Below are 18,829 nucleotides of genomic sequence, written 5' to 3'. Positions count from 1 at the left end.
TGGTTTCGCAAACAGGGAAAGAGGAAGAGGTTGGTTTCAGAGGTCGATGTCGTCGAGGGAGTTTGTGTTTTGTCAAAAGGTGGAGATTGTTGTTGGGTTTGACAAACACAAAACAAATGGGCCTTAATGGGCCAGTCGAAATTGGCATTAAGGAAAGGAGAAGAAGATCCTGGAAATGATTTGGTCCATATGCATACATGTATATAAGTGTGTTTCATCGATCAAGAAAGTGGAGGTAGGTGAGAGACAAGACATCAAAGAGAGTTCTAGAGAAAGAGAAGAAAAGAGGGTTCCTCTTTAAGAAGTTTTCTCCTTTTTTGTTGTGTTCTTGTAGGGTTCCTCTTTAAGAAGTTTTCTCCTTTTTTGTTGTGTTCTTGTTCTTGTATCCTCTTGTGTGCCAAAATCTGTAAACCAAAAGAACATCACAAGTTAGTGGTGTGTGTAACCTCTTCATATAGTGGAAGTTGTGGGAGACGGTTTCCACCCGAGACGTACCGGTTAGAGGCCGGGAACTCGTTGATCAAATTCTCTTGTGTCATCATGTGTTATGTTCAAGTTTTAGATATATGAATCTTTAATCGGCTGTGAGGGGATGAGGGACCAAAAGCAACAATTATCCTCACAGTCTACTATTATTGAAGAAATAAAGTCATGGTTCCGTTGTTAAGTCATAGTGAGCATCACAACTTCACAAATTGAACACAAAAGCCCAATATATGAATGCATCGAGCTAATTAGTCTCCTAGCAATTATGTACAATAACCAGACCCACGTACGAGTCTAACGATGTCACGACCCACGACAAAGGTAAATGTCAGTAGGCGTGTTGTTTTTGCTGTAGTTAAGGAGACATTTCTCTTTCTTCTTATCTTTACTGGGTCATAAGTACTAAACTACTAACGAATCAAAATTTTGAAAACCATCCAGCACGTCAAACTTTTTTTTCTTTCTTGTTGCGTACTTAATAATCAATACAATTTCTTGGACGTCAAAGCCGACTACACCAGTAACATCAACTTTAATTGTTATTGAAATGTTAGGCTAAACATATGAAAGCGATAAGCAGAAAAAAAGATGAAGAGAATTATAAAATATGGATGTCAATAAGACAGCACCGTTAAACTTACGTACCAGACAAGTAACAAACGAACAGTTAAAGTTTAAAACATTAGTAATTTCACAACCCTAGCTGAATCAGTTTCTATCCTTCATTCATTGCTTCAGAACCAATCAACACGCTCAACGGAAAAGTACACATCTAAAAAATAACCTTTGAATTTCTATTATAGTGCTTTACAACTGTGTATTAGATTTTCAGTCATTTTTTCCAAAAGAACTAAAAATATGACTTAGATCACTCTCTCTCTCATCTTCCTTAGATCTTTTTAAAAGCAAACTCCACTAAACGCCACATATTCCACATATGATATTTAGATCACTGATCCGATAACTAAAATCATAGCCTTTTTCCAGTAATTTTTTTTTGTTTGTTGATTAAAATGAAAAAAACAAAACATATTCTTCACATTAAAATCAGCTAAAAAAAATGACAATTTAAAAAAAAAAAAAAGAGAAAAAAATTGTTTACTTTGACTTGTTGACTTTGATTGACTTTATCGTCGTCTACTTCACGTTAGAGAGAAAATAAAAAATTTCAGTTTATAAATAAGAGAGCTCCATTATGTGAAACTCAAATCTTAAGGAAGTCGAAACATGTCTTCTTTGGTGTCTTTCATCTCCCTTTTCCTTTTCTCATTCCTCACTATCTTCAGAGCTTCTGCTCAAAATCCTTATTACATATATCACAATTGTCCAAATACGACAACTTACACAAGTAACAGCACTTACTTTACCAATCTCAGAACCGTTTTGTCATCTCTTTCTTCCCGTAACGTCCCTTACTCCACCAGATTCCAAAACGCCACGGTAGGACAAGCCCCCAACAGGGTCACCGGACTTTTCCTTTGCCGCAGAGATTACTCGCCGGAAGTATGTCATAGCTGCGTCACCTTTGCCGTTAACGAAACCTTAACTCGGTGTCCGAACGAGAGAGAGGTCGTGATCTATTACGATGAGTGTATGCTCAGATACTCTTACAAGAGTATACTCTCGACCGTTACGCACGAAGGAAGATTACTCATGATGAACACTAATAATATTTCTTCTATTCAAAATCAAATAGACGGGTTCATAAGTTTTGTGTCGTTCGCGACGAGGAAAGCTTCCATTGAAGCAGGCAACAGTGCAAGAAAATTCTCTACGGTAAAGACCGCATTGACCGCATACCAGACTTTGTACGGGCTGCTTCAGTGCACTCCTGATCTTAAAATACAAGACTGCATAGACTGTTTGCAAAGTTGCATCGATGGAATGGAGCTTAAAAAAATTGGAGGAAGACTTTTCTGGCCGAGTTGTAGTGTAAGGTACGAACTTTACCCGTTCTACAACGAGAGCGCCATCCAAACACCACCACCCCCACCGTTGGGCTCTTCGGTGGCTACTCCTCCGATGAAATCACCTTCATCATCTGGTTAACTCTTTCTCCTTCCTCTGTTTTCTACTCTGTTTTTTTTTTTTTAAAATTTGCATGTAAGACTAATAGGGAAAGTTTTGTCCTTACGATTGATTTTGTATTTTTTTAATACTTCTGTCTACCATTATCTGATCTTAAGCCAATGATCTTTAAAAAGCAGGGAAGGGTCTGAATTCAAAATCAAGGCTTTTGTTAGTGGTAGCCATTGTTATACTTATTATAGCGGCTGTTCTACTTTCAATAGCTGGTTATTGTTTCCTTGCAAAAAGGAAAAAGAAGACTTATGACACAGCACCTCCATCTGATTCTGAGGGTAAAGATCTATTAAACAATCTTAGTTGGATATGATTAATGTCTTTCATCTGCTTCCTTTTTGATTACTGAGACATTTTATTGTGCAGTAGGAGATGATATGAAAGCCGCAGACTCACTACAGCTAGACTATAGAACAATCCAAACTGCAACAAATAATTTTGCAGAAGGAAATAAGATTGGTAAAGGTGGATTTGGCGAGGTTTACAAGGTAAACTATATTATTATTAGTTCTTTTGAGTTCTTTTTTTATTGATATTTTCTGTCAAGCAATAACGAGATGATGCTGATTAAAATTTTGAAACGGATAGGGTACATTTTCAAATGGGAAAGAAGTTGCGGTGAAGAGATTGTCGAAAAACTCAAGACAAGGTGAAGCAGAGTTCAAGACCGAGGTTGTTGTAGTTGCAAAGCTTCAGCACAGAAATTTAGTTAGGCTTCTAGGGTTTTCGCTACAAGGAGACGAAAGGATATTGGTGTACGAGTATATGCCAAACAAAAGCCTTGATTATTTACTCTTTGGTCAGTTGCATTTACTCTTGATTATTTATTCTTTGGTCATGGCCTTGATATTGGAATTTTGCTTTGTTTCAATGATTCTTTAGCCATTCTTTGAAAGTTAGGGTTACTTATCTTTATTTAACTGTAACTCATGGATGTGCACAGAACCTACAAAGCAAGTTCAGCTGGACTGGACACAACGATACAAGATCATTGGAGGAATTGCTCGAGGGATTCTATATCTCCATGAAGATTCACAGCTCAAAATTATACACCGTGACCTTAAAGCGAGTAACATTCTCCTAGATGTGGATATAAATCCAAAAATTGCAGATTTTGGAATGGCTAGGATCTTCGGATTGGACCAGACACAGGATAACACAAGCAGAATAGTTGGTACCTAGTAAGTCTTCCACTCAACGTCTCATAAATTGAGCATTATTTTGTCAACATATATACTAATGTTTTTGTTGTGGATTCCAGCGGTTACATGTCTCCTGAATATGCGATGCATGGCCAATTCTCAATGAAATCTGATGTCTATAGCTTTGGCGTGTTAGTTCTTGAGATTATAAGTGGTAGGAAGAATAGCAGCTTCGGCGAGGCAGACGGCGCACAAGACTTGCTCACACATGTATGTTTTAAGGCAATCAATATTTACCACTCCTACCTTACATTAAGAAATGTTAGCTAGAACTGATTTATAAATTGATATTCTAGGCTTGGAGGCTCTGGAATAACAAAGCAGCATTAGCCCTCGTGGATCCACTTATAGTAGATAGTTGCCATAATAGTGAAGTGGTTCGATGCATCCATATCGGTCTTTTATGTGTTCAAGAAGATCCTGTAAAGCGTCCAACAATATCAACCATTTTCATGATGCTCACTAGTAATACTGTGACTCTACCACTGCCTCGACAGCCAGGGTTTTTCATTCAAGGTAGACCCGAAAAGAACCTGCATGGTTCAGATCAATCTACCACGGACAAGTCAGGCTCTATTGACGATTCATCAATCACTGATTTATATCCTCGCTAAATATGATGTTAACCTTGATGCTTGAAGCATATATATTTACATATTTCTAGACTTGATCAACCTTGTTTATTGTTTAGTTTCGATTTGGTGTGTTAAAACCAATACCTCCAATTATCTTAAACCATTTGATTTGGAAACAGAGGAAAAAAAACATGGTAAAGTGATGAACATGATTTATAATGTGGTCAAATAAACAATGTTAAGAATTTTATAAAACCTTACGTGGTTTGTTTTTAACTCAAAACTGGGAGGGCTTATATCATATACCATGACCACAAAGCATTCTCCTAGATTGTATATGAACAAAAAACTAGCGATTGTGTATGGTTTGTGAACTGAGTTGTCTTTTAACGAGGAGCTACCGAAGTAATCGATGCATCATCGATGGAGCAGGGAGCATACTTATCCATGGATGGGCCAGCTTGTTCATGCTTATTTCCAAAGAAAAACCCAGGTGGTCTAGGTATTGCGAGGGCGATCAAGCTAGTAGTAAGCATTTGGACGATTGCTGACATGTTTGGACGATCTAAGGTATCTTCTTGGACACATAATAAAGCGATTTGGATGTATCTACTAATTTCGTTTCTTTGATAGTTATCACGAAAGGATGAATCCACAAGCTCTAGTGGAGACCCACTGCCCCATAATCTCCAAGTCTACCAAACATTTAAACACTTCAAAACATTGGTAACTTGTAAAGTATAACAGAAAATATCAAGATTACTAAAACTGTTTACACTCACATATGTAACCAAGTTTCATACATTACCATCCATTTGACAAAGACTGCTGTTCTTCCTCCCACTTATTATCTCAAGAACTAAGCAAGTACTATGCAGCTGAAGCAGTACCTTTGTCATCAATCCAGAATATAAACACATTAATGCAATACATTCCAATCATATCACTAAGGGATTGCAACATATGTTTAAGTCAAAGTGTCAGAGACTATCAATCATGTTGTCATGTGAAGCAAGGTGGCATTGTTTTTCGTCCCAGCTGTGTTTTTAGGTGGGAGATTTATCCCTTTTCTCAGGCTTTTAACCTTACTTTGGCACCTTCAGCTCAAACCCCAACATCTCTCCCGCCTTACCTAGGCCACAAGACCAACACAACCAAGAGAGGTAAGTTGTCTACCTGTTGCCCCATGATTTTAAAAAGGCTTGAAACATATTTAACCATTAGATGATTTATGTTGCTTTGTGTCAATTGTTGCCTCTATCGGGCATGTGCAGGAACAGTCGTGGCAATCGTTGTTCCCACGATAATTATTATCTTCTTGGTATTACTTGTTTTAGCATTATTTACTTACAAGATGAGAAAGTCAAATCAGAAAGGAGTTTTCTTGAAGAGTTGAACCGATCCAGACGGTTCTTTTCATTGCTCAGTTGATGATGCCTCGATCGCTCATTTAGAACCTCAGTTGAAGATCCAACGATCATATCCATCTTACATATAAGTCCATGGAAAATGCTACTTCTGTAACATCATGTTGATTCTGGTTTCTATTGTTATCTAAGTTAGTTTCTAAATTTACAATTTACAAGAGAAAAAGAAGAGTATTGATTTATTACTCAACACAAGAAATCTTCCTCCAACTCTATATAAATGCAATTCACTGATGGACCCTTGAAAAGAGCTTAAGAAATCTTGACTTGATATTATCAAGAATGCACTAAAAGAATGGCATGCATGATGATGCATCATCTCGGACAAAATTATTATCATTATTTTTAAAAAACTAAAGTGAAATTATTTGTTATTCTATTTAGCTGATCAGAAAAAGAGACAATGGGAAATAGAAAGAGAAACGAAGATGAATTAGGAGGAGAAAATATTTGTATAATTTACTATTAGTGGCACTTAAAAGAAAATTATGAACAATTAACTAAGAAGAATCTTTCTTCATTGTCGTTGCTTATTAGTCTTTGTAAAATGTTTTGTCTTCAACGAGGAGTTACTTGAGTAATGGAAACATCGTCGATGGAACAGAGAACAGACGAACCTGTCGACGGACCTGTTCCTGATCCTACTTGTTCATGTTTTCTTCGGAAGAAAAAACCAGGTGGTTGAGGAATGGGGAGAGGGATTGAACTAGTGGTGAGCATTTGGTTGATTTCTGACATGGTTGGACGGTCTTCAGCTTCTTCTTGCACACATAGTAGAGCGATATGGATGCATCTAGTAATGTCGTCTACTTGATAATTTTCTTGAAAAGATGGATCCACAAGCTCTATTGGTGATCCATTGCTCCATAGTCTCCAAGTCTAGTGAACATTTTAATAACTGAAATGTTAAATCATTGTTAAACGAAGCAGGATATTGGAAGTGTTAAGGGCGCATACTCACATATGTAACCAAATTTCCAGCACTGTCTTTCATTTGATAGAGACTGCTGTTTTTTCTGCCGCTTATTATTTCAAGAACTAAAACCCCGAAACTATAGACATCTGATTTCATGGAGAACTGGCCATACATGGCGTATTCTGGAGACATATAGCCACTACGACAAAACTCAAAACTTGAGTTAATGCATGTTACGGTCTACAAAGGCAATATATATATAGTAAGGGAAAAAAACTTACTAGGTTCCAACTACTCTCTTTGTATTGGCTTCTGTTTGGTCTATTCCAAAAATTCTTGCCATTCCAAAATCAGCAACTTTTGGATTCATATCATCATCTAAAAGGATGTTACTCGCTTTGAGGTCACGATGTATAATTGTGAGTCGTGAATCTTGATGAAGATAAAGAACTCCTCTAGCTATTCCTTTAATGATCTCGTACCGTCTTGTCCACTCAAGTTGGATTTTCAGTGTAGAGTCTGTACCATGGTAATTATAATGTTAACAAACAACATTGAATGAAGGGTTCGACTAATGAATAGTACTATCAGTAGGATCAGGAAGTATTAACTGACCAAAGAGGAAGTAATCAAGGCCTTTGTTAGGCACAAACTCGTAGACAAGTATTTTCTCTTCTCTTTCAAGACAAAATCCGAGAAGCTTGACCAGATTTTTGTGTTGAAGTTTAGCAACAACAAGAACCTCATTCTTGAACTCTTGTTCACCTTGTCCTGATGTTTTTGATAGTCTCTTCACCGCAACTTGTAATCCATTAGGGAATGTGCCCTACAAAGAATAGAATATGCATGTATAATTTGTTAACAAACAGAAAAGAAAAAAGAAATATATGTATAATTTGAAACCTAAATCATTATTCATTACCCTGTGTGGTCCTTGTGGAACACAATAATTAAACAACTATATATACCTTGTAAACTTGCCCAAATCCGCCTTGACCAAGCTTGTTACTTTCGGAAAACTTATCTGTTGCAGCTTCAACAGCATTAAAATCAAATTGCAATGAGCCAGCAGTTGTAATATCATCCCCATCTGCCAAATCATGAAACTCCATAAAGCTTTTTCCAAGTAAACAAATACTAGTTTATTTAGGATTTTTTTTACCATCATCTGCAGCTGCTGTCTCATAAGCCTTCTTCACTCTATAACTTATCACATGGAAGCTAGAAATAACCGCAAAAAGAAGAATATAGACAGCTAGTGGCACAACAATTGCTATGATTATCACGATTGAGTTTCCATTTTTCCCTGTGTTAAACCATTGATAAGACAAGACATGCATATAGTTTCCCAAATCCAGAGAGAGAGGATCTTACCAGACTGTGGAGGAGGAGGAGGAGCTTGACTTGAAAGTGCTGACTGCGGAGGAGGAGGAGCTTGACTTGAACGTTCTGATTGCGGAGGAGTAGGAGGAGGAGGAGGAGCTTGACTTAAACGTGCTGACTGGGAAGGAGTATGAGCTTGACTTAAACGTGCTGACTGCTCGTACCTTGGCAAGGTTTGATTGTAAAATGGGTAAAGCTCGTACCTTAACGTACAACTTGGCCAGAGAAGTCTTCCTCCAGTTTTGTCACGAGGCAATTTCTTGATGGTTTCTTGCAAACAGCTAGAGCAATTCTTTCTTGTCAGGTCAGGCATGCACTGAACCATCACATAAATGTTTTCTGACGATGTGAATTTCCCCTTGTTAACCGCAAATTTTCTTGAGCTATCAGCAGCCTCCTCTGAAGTTTCGTTAACTAAAGAAAGGAGTTCATCATTGAACTGTTCTGATTCGTTTACCGTAATATTTTGTTGATTCATAATCAAGATTCCTGGTGTGGCTATAGGATCCAAGAGAATATCCCGGTCAGTATATCGCAGCATGCATTCATCGTAATGAATCAAAGCCTCTCTCTCATTTGGACACTGTCTCAAAATGTCCTTGACGGCGAAGTTGACGCAATCACGGCACACTTCCGGCAACAAGTCTCCTCGGCAGAGGTAAAGTCCAAAAACCATATCCGGGTTTCGTCCCTTTGTAAGGCGTAGGAATCTGTTGGAGGATGAATGATTTTTTTCAGAAGAAAAAGAGAACAAAAGGGTTTTGAGATTGGAAAAATATGTGCTGTTTCTGAGGTAAGTATGTCTCCCCGGAGGACAATCAAAACTAACAGGTTTCGGTTGTTGTGTAGAAGGTCTCATGCTCGTAAGGAAGGTGAGAATGAAGAGAAAACCACAAGCAGACATTTTCCAACACTTAGCGATGAATGCCTTTGGGCTTTTTTCAAATCAAGAGTGCTATGCTTTGTAAATCTTATACAGTTTCTTACAAGTCACGTCAACGCTTAACTACAAAAAGGACTTCTACTTGACGTGTAACTTCATTCGCGCAGTCTAAATTTGAGTTGCATTAATTGAATATATTTTGAGAAGGATATTTAAAAAGAAAATAACATTTTCACCTTTTTTTTTTTAATGAATTTCATTAGCTATGTTCTAATACCTAAACACTTCTTCAGTTTTTGTCAGTCAACTAATTAACTCAAAAATAAAATAACCTACGGTTTCTTTCTTACAGGAAAAGTAATAAGTGAACGGTTAATAAATAAACATAAAAAGCTACTTCACAGCCCTAGTTGTCCAGTTGTATTACGTTACACGATGTTCCTCTTGTTTTCTTTATATGTTGCAGTAAAAATATGTTTCATGACTTTCATCAATGTAATTGACTGCATGTTTTACATTCATGTTCTTGTTTTCTTTATTTTGTCATATACACAGTTTGGAGTAGACGATACTTCGTTTACAAAAGATAAGATAATGATTGTGAAGCAGCCAACGAGTCTTGGTATTTTTGTTTAATCTTCGTCGTCGTCGTTGATAGTGTTGCTCTGCTAGCTTTTTTCCAATCAATTGACCGGACTTTTCAATCCGTTACTATTTTTCCTTTTCGCTTTCTTTATTACTTGGTCTTAATATTTTTGTTTTTACGTTAATCCTTTCTTTATTGGTTGTTCCAAATGTGCATCTATCTGATTTTCAATATATGACATTTTCTTCTTCGTGCCATATATTTGCAATTATCTTACGCCACGGTTGACTCAATAAAAAATTGTATATGCATGAGTCAACCCAAAAACATATCAATTACCCTATGGAATTGAATGGAATCGATGGGTTGTGATTTAATAATCAAAGATCCTGCAAGACAAACCTGCGACCAATACTGCAAGAATCAGTGATTACGATACACATATATTTTTGTGAATAATCTTTTACATAGAAAGAAGCATTATAGCTTGAGAAAACAATAAAACAGATTTAAAAAAAAAAAACTGAATTGAAACGTAACAAATAAATTTTTGTAGAAGCATCGATGGGTTGAAACTGGAAAATAAGATGTTTTTTTTTTTAATAATTTAAAGAAGCACATGACTTGATTCATAGGCTCATATATAAGAAGCTTGAATGATAAAAACATTTTTTTTCCTTTAAAAACAAAATAAAGAAAAATAAAAAGATAAAGCACTTGGCTTAGGAGAAACTTGATAGCTTAGATTCAGAGGTTCATGATGAACTTGAATGTGGAAGCACTTGGCTTAACCAAAAAAAACCGACTTTGATCGTTAGATCTAAACCCGGGAGCAAACCTGCTATGATACCATATAGGGTCTCATTGGTGACCACGTTTAAACGAAGCGGTTAGAAAATTACGAGCGGTTGTAAAGATAGCGGTTAAAAAGATAGCGGTTAAAGATAGCGGATAGAAAATATGGTGTGGTAAAAGAGAACGGTTGAGTATTTAGTTTGATTGGTAGCATTATAGCGGTTGATTAGTGGAATGATATTAAAAATTATAATAATTTAAAACTAATTTAATTATATAGTAAAAATATGGAAGAAGACATTATATTTTACAACATGAAAAATTATAAAATCATATTTTTTAGTGGTTGTGATAATTATCTAAAATATTTAAAAAAATAATTGTAATTTAGTCTCTTAGGCTAATTATAAGTTTTTACAAGTCAATTTGTCACTAAAAGAAATTGTGTTTTTTTTTCTTTTTTGTAAAACAATTAAAATTTGATAAAACCAAAACTATTAATAAAACATAAAGCTTACTGGGTCAATTTGAAAATCCATTGAGATATAATTTATTTATGTGCATTATCACAAACCCGTTATCATCTTCTTCTTTTTAATAAACCTGCCATTTTGAACAAATGTTTAATGCAAAAAGAAAAAAAAATTGATCACTTTGTTTGCAACAGATGTTGTCAAACGCTCCAATTTTTTGGTGGTTGATTTTCACTTTCTCAACCACTCAAAATCAGCTCCAGCCATCTCTTCCTTCCACTAACTCCAATCACTCATTCCAAACACCTTCTCCAACTGCCTTGATGATTGATAACCAATTGAACATTTAGTTTCTAGAAGAGACGTTTAAGTGCTTCCAATCAATATTGTAAATAAAATACAATAGTATTATTGTAAATAAAAATACACATTTATATTGGGAATGGATCTAACTAATAGAATCATATAAGATGTACACAAATCTCTATAATATATTTATAATATCTTCTTTGATCAAGGATCTTCTAGATACTTCTATACAAATAACCTAAAATAATTTTCTGGCTAAATTACAGTTTCCAACTGAATTATATGGCTAGCAGTGGCTACTACAATACATATGGCTATTTTAGCTACAAACGTGGTTCCATTTTTTTCTTTTTTTTTTGAAATCAATGAAAAATGACTGTTTAAATTTTATGGATTCACCTCAGTTTTATGTGGATATATAACAGTAGCAACGGTGTATATTAGCTATGTATGTGGCTCAGTGGCCACAAAACTAGAAACTTAGTGTTGCCATTGTAATACGCTGATCGATAATCAAAAACAAAACAATATAGATTATTCTGCATCTCACCTACTCCGATGGTTAGACAAGGATGTCCGCAACAGAATCTTATCCATTGGGAAGCAAGATGACAGGAGATATGCAGAGTGTTTGGAGATTTGGTTCGCCACACTCTAAGGACATCATCATTAGAGGGTTTAATTTTGAGTCTCTTATATACTGTTTAATTTTTTAATGAATATATTATTTACTATTTAAAAAATAAGAATCTTTGATCTTCTAATTAAAAAAAACCCCTCCAATGGTAAGATCTAATTTTGAGTCTCTTATATTTGAAAATATAGTTTTTTGAAATTAATTTTTTTTTAAATAGAATAGAAGTAGTATAAATCTTTAAACATTTAAGATTTTTTAAAAATAGGAAAATATTGCATTTAATTAATTTCTAAACATACAAAACGTAAAAAAATTACAATAGAAGTACAATGTAAGAAGCAAGTTGATCTTTGGAGAAGACAAGGATTTGCTGAACCACACAAATCTGAATTTTACTTCTTCTGTGAACGAGAAGGAGAACTCTGTGGAGTCATTTTACTATATACAGATCAAATCCATTATAGTTGACGGTGAAACTCTTGATGACATACGTGAAGAAACATGGAATTTCTCATCAAATGGTGGTGCTGGAACCATCATTGATTCGGGTACAACCTTAAGTTATTTCGCAGAGCCTGCATATGAGATCATCAAAAACAAGTTTGCAGAGAAAATAAAAGAGAAGTACCCGGTGTTTGGAGATTTCCATATCCTTAATCCTTGTTTCAACGAGTCTGGCATAGAGGAGAACATCAAACAGATGTTCTATCCTCAGAGCCACCATCTGAGATGTGTTGAGGGTTGTTATCACCATCAGAAGGATACAACTAAAGCAAAAAATTTTACTTTTTTCCCCCTATCGGACCAGTTCAAACATGGAGATGAGTCCAGACTTTTACTCATGAACTACGCACGCTACTAAGGCACCACTACCCTAAACCAGAATGTAACCATTGTCATAAAATAGAAGCAGTCAACAACGAGCAAGAGGCTCTAAACAAAGATAATCCTGCACAACTTTTGAAAAGAACCCAACCGAGTTCTTTCATTTATACAGAAAATTGAATTTTGTCTTCGTTACCACGCAGAGATGTTATCACCCGTTACCACAACTGGAGTTGAAATAACTTCTTGCCCTGTAAATGCTAGAGGCAAGTTGATTCCTTGCAATGCCATCCAGTCAATCTCTCTCTCCCATTTCTCCCATCCCCACCAAACATATGAATCTAGAAGTAAACAAGAAAGCAGAAGCAGGAGCAGCTATGTGACGTGAGTGATTCATTACATAATCATTGACACATGAGAAAAGTTTGATTCCAAGACGTGTATATGCCTTACAGCTAGATGTAACAACATTTTGGCAATAGTGTCCAGGCTGTGGAACAGAGGCAATCTGAATGCCACCAGTCTTGTCCCAAGAAACATGAGCATTAAATTTATACTTCAAATACCAATGGAGGCCAGAAGCAATCTCAACTCCAGTTGTGCCTTTAATCCTGAAATCCAAGTTAGAAATAAACAAAGCTTGGAATAGAATAAAAAAAGGAAGAACCTTTGAGATAATTCTGAAATCAAAGCTACGAAAATGTGTGAGAAGCATTCTTTGCAATAGACCTTTAGCTGCTGATTCTTGTACATACCAAATTGGTCGTAGAGAATCTAAACGGTTAAGCAGACTCTCGATAGTAGGATGTTGCTTTGACAAAGATTGAGAGTGAAAAGAAAGAACCAACAACACAAACAACACCAATTTGATCATGCAAAGCATGTTGATACTCTTCCAAGATGCATCCTATATAAACACCAATAAGGCCGTTTATATATAACATACAATTATCTAGTTTATTGACTAACAAGATGCATCCAGATATAAGTTACATAAACGATCCAACACACACACACAAAACATTATCATCAGATACTACTAATTTCACCGGAGATTTGTATATATAACAGGAGGGAGAACTAGAAGCGAGACTCTCGTGGATGGTACCTGACCGGGAGCGTAAGCTTGAGCAAGAGCAGCAGTCGAGGGATCAGGTTTCGACGGTGGAGGTAGTGAGATCAAAGCCTGCTTTTTATAGTGTTGGCCTCTCTGCTCGTCTCGTAGCTTTCGATTCCAATCTCCTCCGATTCCATCTCCAACGATTCCAACCAATTCAATCTCCTTCGATTAAGAGATTCGAGAGAGAGTGTGAGAGAGAGGAAGGAAAAGAATACAATCGGGCCAAAAAAAATGGTTTTCAATAAAACTCTTCACCCAACCATGCGATGACACGTCACAACCTCTTATATAAAATCGAGTATACTAAACAAGAGGAGCTCTTCTTCTTTTCTTTTCTTTCTGATTTTTTTTTCTACTTTTCCACTAAAACTTCCATTGAGGATAACCTAAAGATTTCCACTATTTCACTACTTTATTATAAACTAATGATTTGCTCAACGCATATTACAAAATGTTTCACTTGATGTAAAAACATTTTTTTTTTAAATAAATTTTATATTTTAGTCAGAAAATAAAATAAAGTTCAAAACGAGCATTGACGCAGTCCTCTTTACGGTCTTATAGGCAGGCCCATAAATAATCTTAAAATTTGTGCTTACTGTATATAGGGTTTTCAATTAGCCCGAAAAAATAAAAGGGCTTTGGTGTGTATCCCACCGCCTCATACGAGTCTCTAGGTTTTTTTATATATATAATCACATCCTCCTCTAGTTTGTAGTTATCACATCCTCCTCATCGTCTCGTTTGTTTACCTCACGTTCTTTCCAGATTTCTAGCTTCTTCCATTATATATGTATTATTACATTCGTGCCAAAATTGTTTGTTTTTCTTGAGTTTAGGGTTGTCTTTTAAACAGTAATTAATTTCTTCTTCCTCAGATTCTTTGATTACGTTTTTATTTCTTGATAAAAGTGACGAATACTTGAGAAAGGGGCAATCGATCGAAGTTGTATAACCCTAAAGTATAGGTCACAGATTAACTATGTCAAGTCTTCTTCACGAAGAAGTCATGACGGAGTTCTCATATGCCCGTATCATGCATTACCTTACGGAACAGCGTCGCTGTCTTTACCGTTTTGTACTTGGACATGAGAACCTATAAACTAAAAATAAAAGATTTACCAAATTTTTACTTTTGTCAAAAAATCTGGTTTTTCATTATATTTCCTTTTTTCATTTTTTCTTTCTTCCATTCTTCCTTATTTGTAGCTAATGCTCTTTTTTTTAAACGAAATTTGTATTGCAACAAAGTGAGAAAGGGGCAATCGATCAATATTAATTTCCATATATCTATACAAACTCATAGACAAAGAACTTTGCAACTAGACGATAGAGCTTATGAAAGGAAAATTCGTTTTTTTTTTTTCTTTTTTGAAGAAAGGAAAATTTGTTTAAAACATACTAAATCATGAATCACGAATGAGATTTCGTAATTGGGTGAAAACATGAATCACGAATGAGATTTCGTAATTATTAAATGGAACGGCGTCATGTGGAATATTATTATGTTACTGAACCCTCCCGAGTAAAAGTATTATGAAAACAAAAAAGAATAAATTTGTTTGGTAATTAATTAGTCTCGCTAAATTTATAAATAACTAGCGTATTTGGTCAGTATACTTCTCAACATAGCGATACAACTTTCCGGCCCCAGAGTATTTCTTTAAAGAAGAGTCAACAAAGATTTCAAAAGTCAAGTCTATATATTCAACAAAAAAAAACATACTACGACATTTTATGAAAAGAAATCTAAGCCTAATATTAAAAAAGAATTATATACTATATATCTGAATTGTACTAGTAATTAAGATGTTTGAACTTTGTAATCATGTCATGCTACATTTTATTTCTCCTCAAATATCTCCACCTATAGTCTAATAGACTAAGTCTATTTCTCCGCAATGACATATCGAGTGTAGTTCACGTAAGAATTTATATTTTTAGAGTTTAAACCGTAAATTTGGAGTTAAATGTTTTGATAATCATGTTAATTGAATACATTTTTTTTTTTGTTCTATAGTTTCTTCTAGTTACATAAATTATTTTTCCCCAAATTATTAAATTAGTAGGGAGCTCAACACAAGTTGTTGGATTGGACCCGACAATTCAATACAAACGCGTTTACTTTGACCTTAGACTTTTCGTCGTCACTTTTCACATAACCATCCTCTGTTTCACGCTATCTACATTAAGCCACAGAGAAGAGAGACACGCAATAAAAACATATCAAATTATTGATTCATATATCGCCACTTCCCAAAAGCTTCTTGATTAGGAAGACACAACAAATCAAGAAAAGCCAAATTATGTCTTCTTCTCGCGCCTCTTTCATCTTCCTTTGCTTTCTCTTCTTCCTCACTCGCTTCAAAGTTTCTTCTCAAAATCAAGATCACACTTACCTCTACCATATTTGTCCCAATACGACGACGTATTTAAGAAACAGCACTTACTTGACCAATCTCAGAACCGTTTTGTCTTCTCTCTCGTCCCCTAACGCACCTTACTCCACCGGATTCCAAAACGCCACAGCCGGGAAAGCTCCCGACAGGGTCACTGGGCTTTTCCTCTGCCGTGGTGACTTGTCGCCGGAAGTTTGCCGTCGCTGCGTCACCTTTGCCGTCAACGACACTTTAAATCGGTGTCCTAAGGAGAGAGAAGTCGTGGTTTATTACGATGAGTGTATGCTCAGATACTCTAACGAGAGTATACTCTCAACCCTAAGCACCGGTGGAGGAGTGACTATGTGGAACACCCAAAACGTTACATCTAACCAACTTGACCAATTCAAAGACTTGGTCGCGTCCACTATGAACCAAGCCGCCGCTGAAGCTGCCAACAGTCCCAGAAAATTCAATGCAAGAACAGCCAATTTTACTCGGTTGCGGAGTTTGTACGGACTGGTTCAGTGCACTCCTGATCTGACGAGACAAGACTGTTTGAGTTGTCTTCAACAGAACATCAATCAATTACCCACTGACAAAATTGGGGGAAGATTTATTATGCACAGCTGTAATTCAAGATACGAGCTTTACCCGTTTTACAACGAATCCGCCATTACAATACCTTCACCACCGCCGGTTTCTGCTCCTCCTGTGTCAGCTCCTCCTCGAACTGGTAAATGCTCTGTCTTATTCCTCTGTTTTTTTAACTTTTAATTTAATAGAAAGTTTCATCCTTTCGACATAATTTCGCTTTGCTATGTGTCTTTCATGATCTAATCTGTCTTCGTCCTCTGTTTCTTTCCCCCTGATTTCTTGAAATTAGCAATGTTAATAGGGAAAGTTTCGTTTTTTTCGTCTGATCTTAAGCAACTGATCTTTGGAAAGCAGGGAAAGGTGGGAATTCAACTGTGTTAGTGGTAGCCATTGTTGTACCTATTGTAGTGGCTGTTCTGCTTTTCATAGCTGGTTATTGTATCCTTGCAAAAAGGGCAAAGAAGAGTTATTATGACACAACATCTGCATATGATGGTAAAGATTTCAAATGATTCACAGTCTTTCTAGATTTTGAATATTGATTAATGTCAATGGCCATCTTCTTTTTTCCTGCCTTCTAAGACTTTCATTTGAAACAGGAGACGATATCTCAACTGCAGACTCACTGCAGCTTGATTATAAAAAAATTCAAACTGCAACTGATGATTTTGCAGCGGGTAATAAGATTGGTCAAGGTGGATTTGGTGAGGTTTACAAGGTAACGATAGTTCCCTTGAGCTGTTTTCTTTTCTGGAAAGTTTAAGCCAACACGTTTGGATAAGAGGATGATGTTGATATAAATAACAGGGAACGTTAACGGATGGGACTGAAGTTGCGGTGAAGAGACTATCAAAGTCATCAGGACAAGGCGAAGTAGAGTTCAAAAACGAGGTTGTTGTTGTTGCAAAGCTTCAGCATAGAAATTTGGTCAAGCTTCTCGGGTTTTGTCTAGACGGAGAAGAAAGGTTACTCGTGTACGAGTATGTGCCCAACAAAAGCCTTGATTTTTTCCTCTTTGGTTAGTTGAATTTTATTGCATTGTTTCAATGATTCTTGACACTTGAGGTTGCAAATCTTTAGAGCTAACTGTATGAATATGCACAGACCCTGCAAAGCAAGGTCAGCTGGATTGGACTCGACGATACAAGATAATTGGTGGAGTTGCTAGAGGGATTCTGTATCTTCATCAAGATTCACGACTCACAATCATACACCGTGACCTCAAAGCTAGTAACATTCTCTTGGATGCAGATATGAATCCTAAAATTGCAGATTTTGGAATGGCCAGGATCTTTGGATTGGACCAAACCCAAGAGAACACTAGCCGAATAGTTGGAACCTAGTAAGTCTTCCTCGTAACTTCTCATAAGTTCAAGTTTTCTGAACATTCTTTTGTTAATATAATTTTTTGCTGTGGGTTACAGTGGTTACATGTCTCCCGAGTATGCAATGCATGGTCAGTACTCAATGAAATCTGATATCTATAGCTTTGGAGTGTTAGTTCTTGAAATTATAAGCGGAAAGAAGAATAGCAGCTTCTACCAAACAGACGGAGCACATGACTTGGTCTCATATGTAAGTTTTGAGCCAATCAAGTTCCATATTTACCTTTAGTTGTAAGTGTTTGATTGATCTATTTATATTCTAGGCTTGGAGGCTTTGGAGTAACGGGACACCATTAGAACTCGTGGATGCATCTATTGCAGATAATTTCCAAAGGAGTGAAGTTGTTCGATGTATGCATATCGGTCTTTTATGTGTTCAAGAAGATCCTGTTGAGCGTCCAACATTGTCAACCATTGTTCTGATGCTCACTAGTAACACTATGACTTTACCCGTACCTAGGCAACCAGGTCTTTTCTTTCAGAGTAGAGTTGGAAAAGACCCGCTTGATACATTTTCAACGACCAGGTCTCTTATAGGGTCTGTTGATGATGCAACGATCACAGATTTATATCCTCGTTGAAGATGAATGATTACCTTCATGCCTGTCTGCCTGATTCCTGAATCTATTGGTGTTGAAAATAATTTTAGTTGTTTTGTTAAAGAATATTTTGAGTATAATTGTAACCACAACATGCATGAGATATATACCATTTACATGTTTCTTCTCGAAGACGTAACAGTTTTTTTTTTCTCCAAATTAAGCTTACAC

The 18,829-nt window shown here is 36.1% G+C and overlaps 3 protein-coding genes across 7 annotated transcripts; 2 read left to right on the top strand and 1 right to left on the bottom strand.

The window, feature by feature from the left end:
• Positions 1–753: 753 nt before the first annotated feature.
• On the top strand, positions 754–4,646 carry LOC104717990 (cysteine-rich receptor-like protein kinase 8). 2 transcript variants are annotated; one of them, XM_010435633.2, is made up of 7 exons: positions 754–2,530; positions 2,694–2,846; positions 2,935–3,056; positions 3,157–3,367; positions 3,512–3,749; positions 3,830–3,980; positions 4,067–4,646. In XM_010435633.2, the coding sequence occupies exons 1-7, from the start codon at positions 1,714–1,716 to the stop codon at positions 4,382–4,384; spliced, it is 2,010 nt and encodes a 669-aa protein (XP_010433935.1). In that variant the 5' UTR covers positions 754–1,713; the 3' UTR covers positions 4,385–4,646. The 2 variants fall into 2 exon arrangements, with proteins under 2 accessions (XP_010433935.1, XP_019086468.1); XM_019230923.2 differs by having other exon boundaries at positions 1,669–2,530; positions 2,938–3,056.
• An 85-nt stretch (positions 4,647–4,731) lies between these two features.
• LOC104717991 (cysteine-rich receptor-like protein kinase 5) lies at positions 4,732–9,140 on the bottom strand. 2 transcript variants are annotated; one of them, XM_087470708.1, is made up of 8 exons: positions 8,063–9,013; positions 7,851–7,994; positions 7,657–7,778; positions 7,304–7,514; positions 6,970–7,207; positions 6,734–6,887; positions 6,418–6,651; positions 4,732–4,815 (listed from the first exon to the last, which is right to left on the bottom strand). In XM_087470708.1, exons 1-8 carry the CDS (start codon positions 8,973–8,975, stop codon positions 4,732–4,734), a joined length of 2,100 nt encoding a protein of 699 aa, XP_087326834.1. In that variant the 5' UTR covers positions 8,976–9,013. The 2 variants fall into 2 exon arrangements, with proteins under 2 accessions (XP_087326834.1, XP_010433938.2); XM_010435636.2 differs by lacking the exon at positions 4,732–4,815 and having other exon boundaries at positions 6,095–6,651; positions 8,063–9,140.
• Positions 9,141–15,842: 6,702 nt separating this feature from the next.
• Positions 15,843–18,790, top strand: LOC104717992 (cysteine-rich receptor-like protein kinase 10). 3 transcript variants are annotated; one of them, XR_015569283.1, is made up of 8 exons: positions 15,843–16,813; positions 17,029–17,169; positions 17,274–17,392; positions 17,482–17,654; positions 17,779–17,851; positions 17,926–18,016; positions 18,099–18,249; positions 18,323–18,790. XR_015569283.1 is itself a non-coding variant. In XM_010435639.3 (7 exons), the coding sequence occupies exons 1-7, from the start codon at positions 16,006–16,008 to the stop codon at positions 18,638–18,640; spliced, it is 1,986 nt and encodes a 661-aa protein (XP_010433941.1). In that variant the 5' UTR covers positions 15,843–16,005; the 3' UTR covers positions 18,641–18,790. The 3 variants fall into 3 exon arrangements, 1 of the variants encoding a protein (XP_010433941.1); XR_015569282.1 differs by having other exon boundaries at positions 17,482–17,692; XM_010435639.3 differs by having other exon boundaries at positions 17,482–17,692; positions 17,779–18,016.
• The last annotated feature ends 39 nt before the right edge of the window (positions 18,791–18,829 follow it).

This window comes from Camelina sativa, chromosome 10 (assembly GCF_030686135.1).
Source record: "Camelina sativa cultivar CO46 ecotype springtype chromosome 10, ASM3068613v1".
NCBI classification, from domain to species: Eukaryota; Viridiplantae; Streptophyta; class Magnoliopsida; order Brassicales; family Brassicaceae; genus Camelina; species Camelina sativa.
The sequence above is the reverse complement of the archived record's forward strand: the minus strand, read 5'-3'. Positions and strand labels throughout refer to the sequence as shown.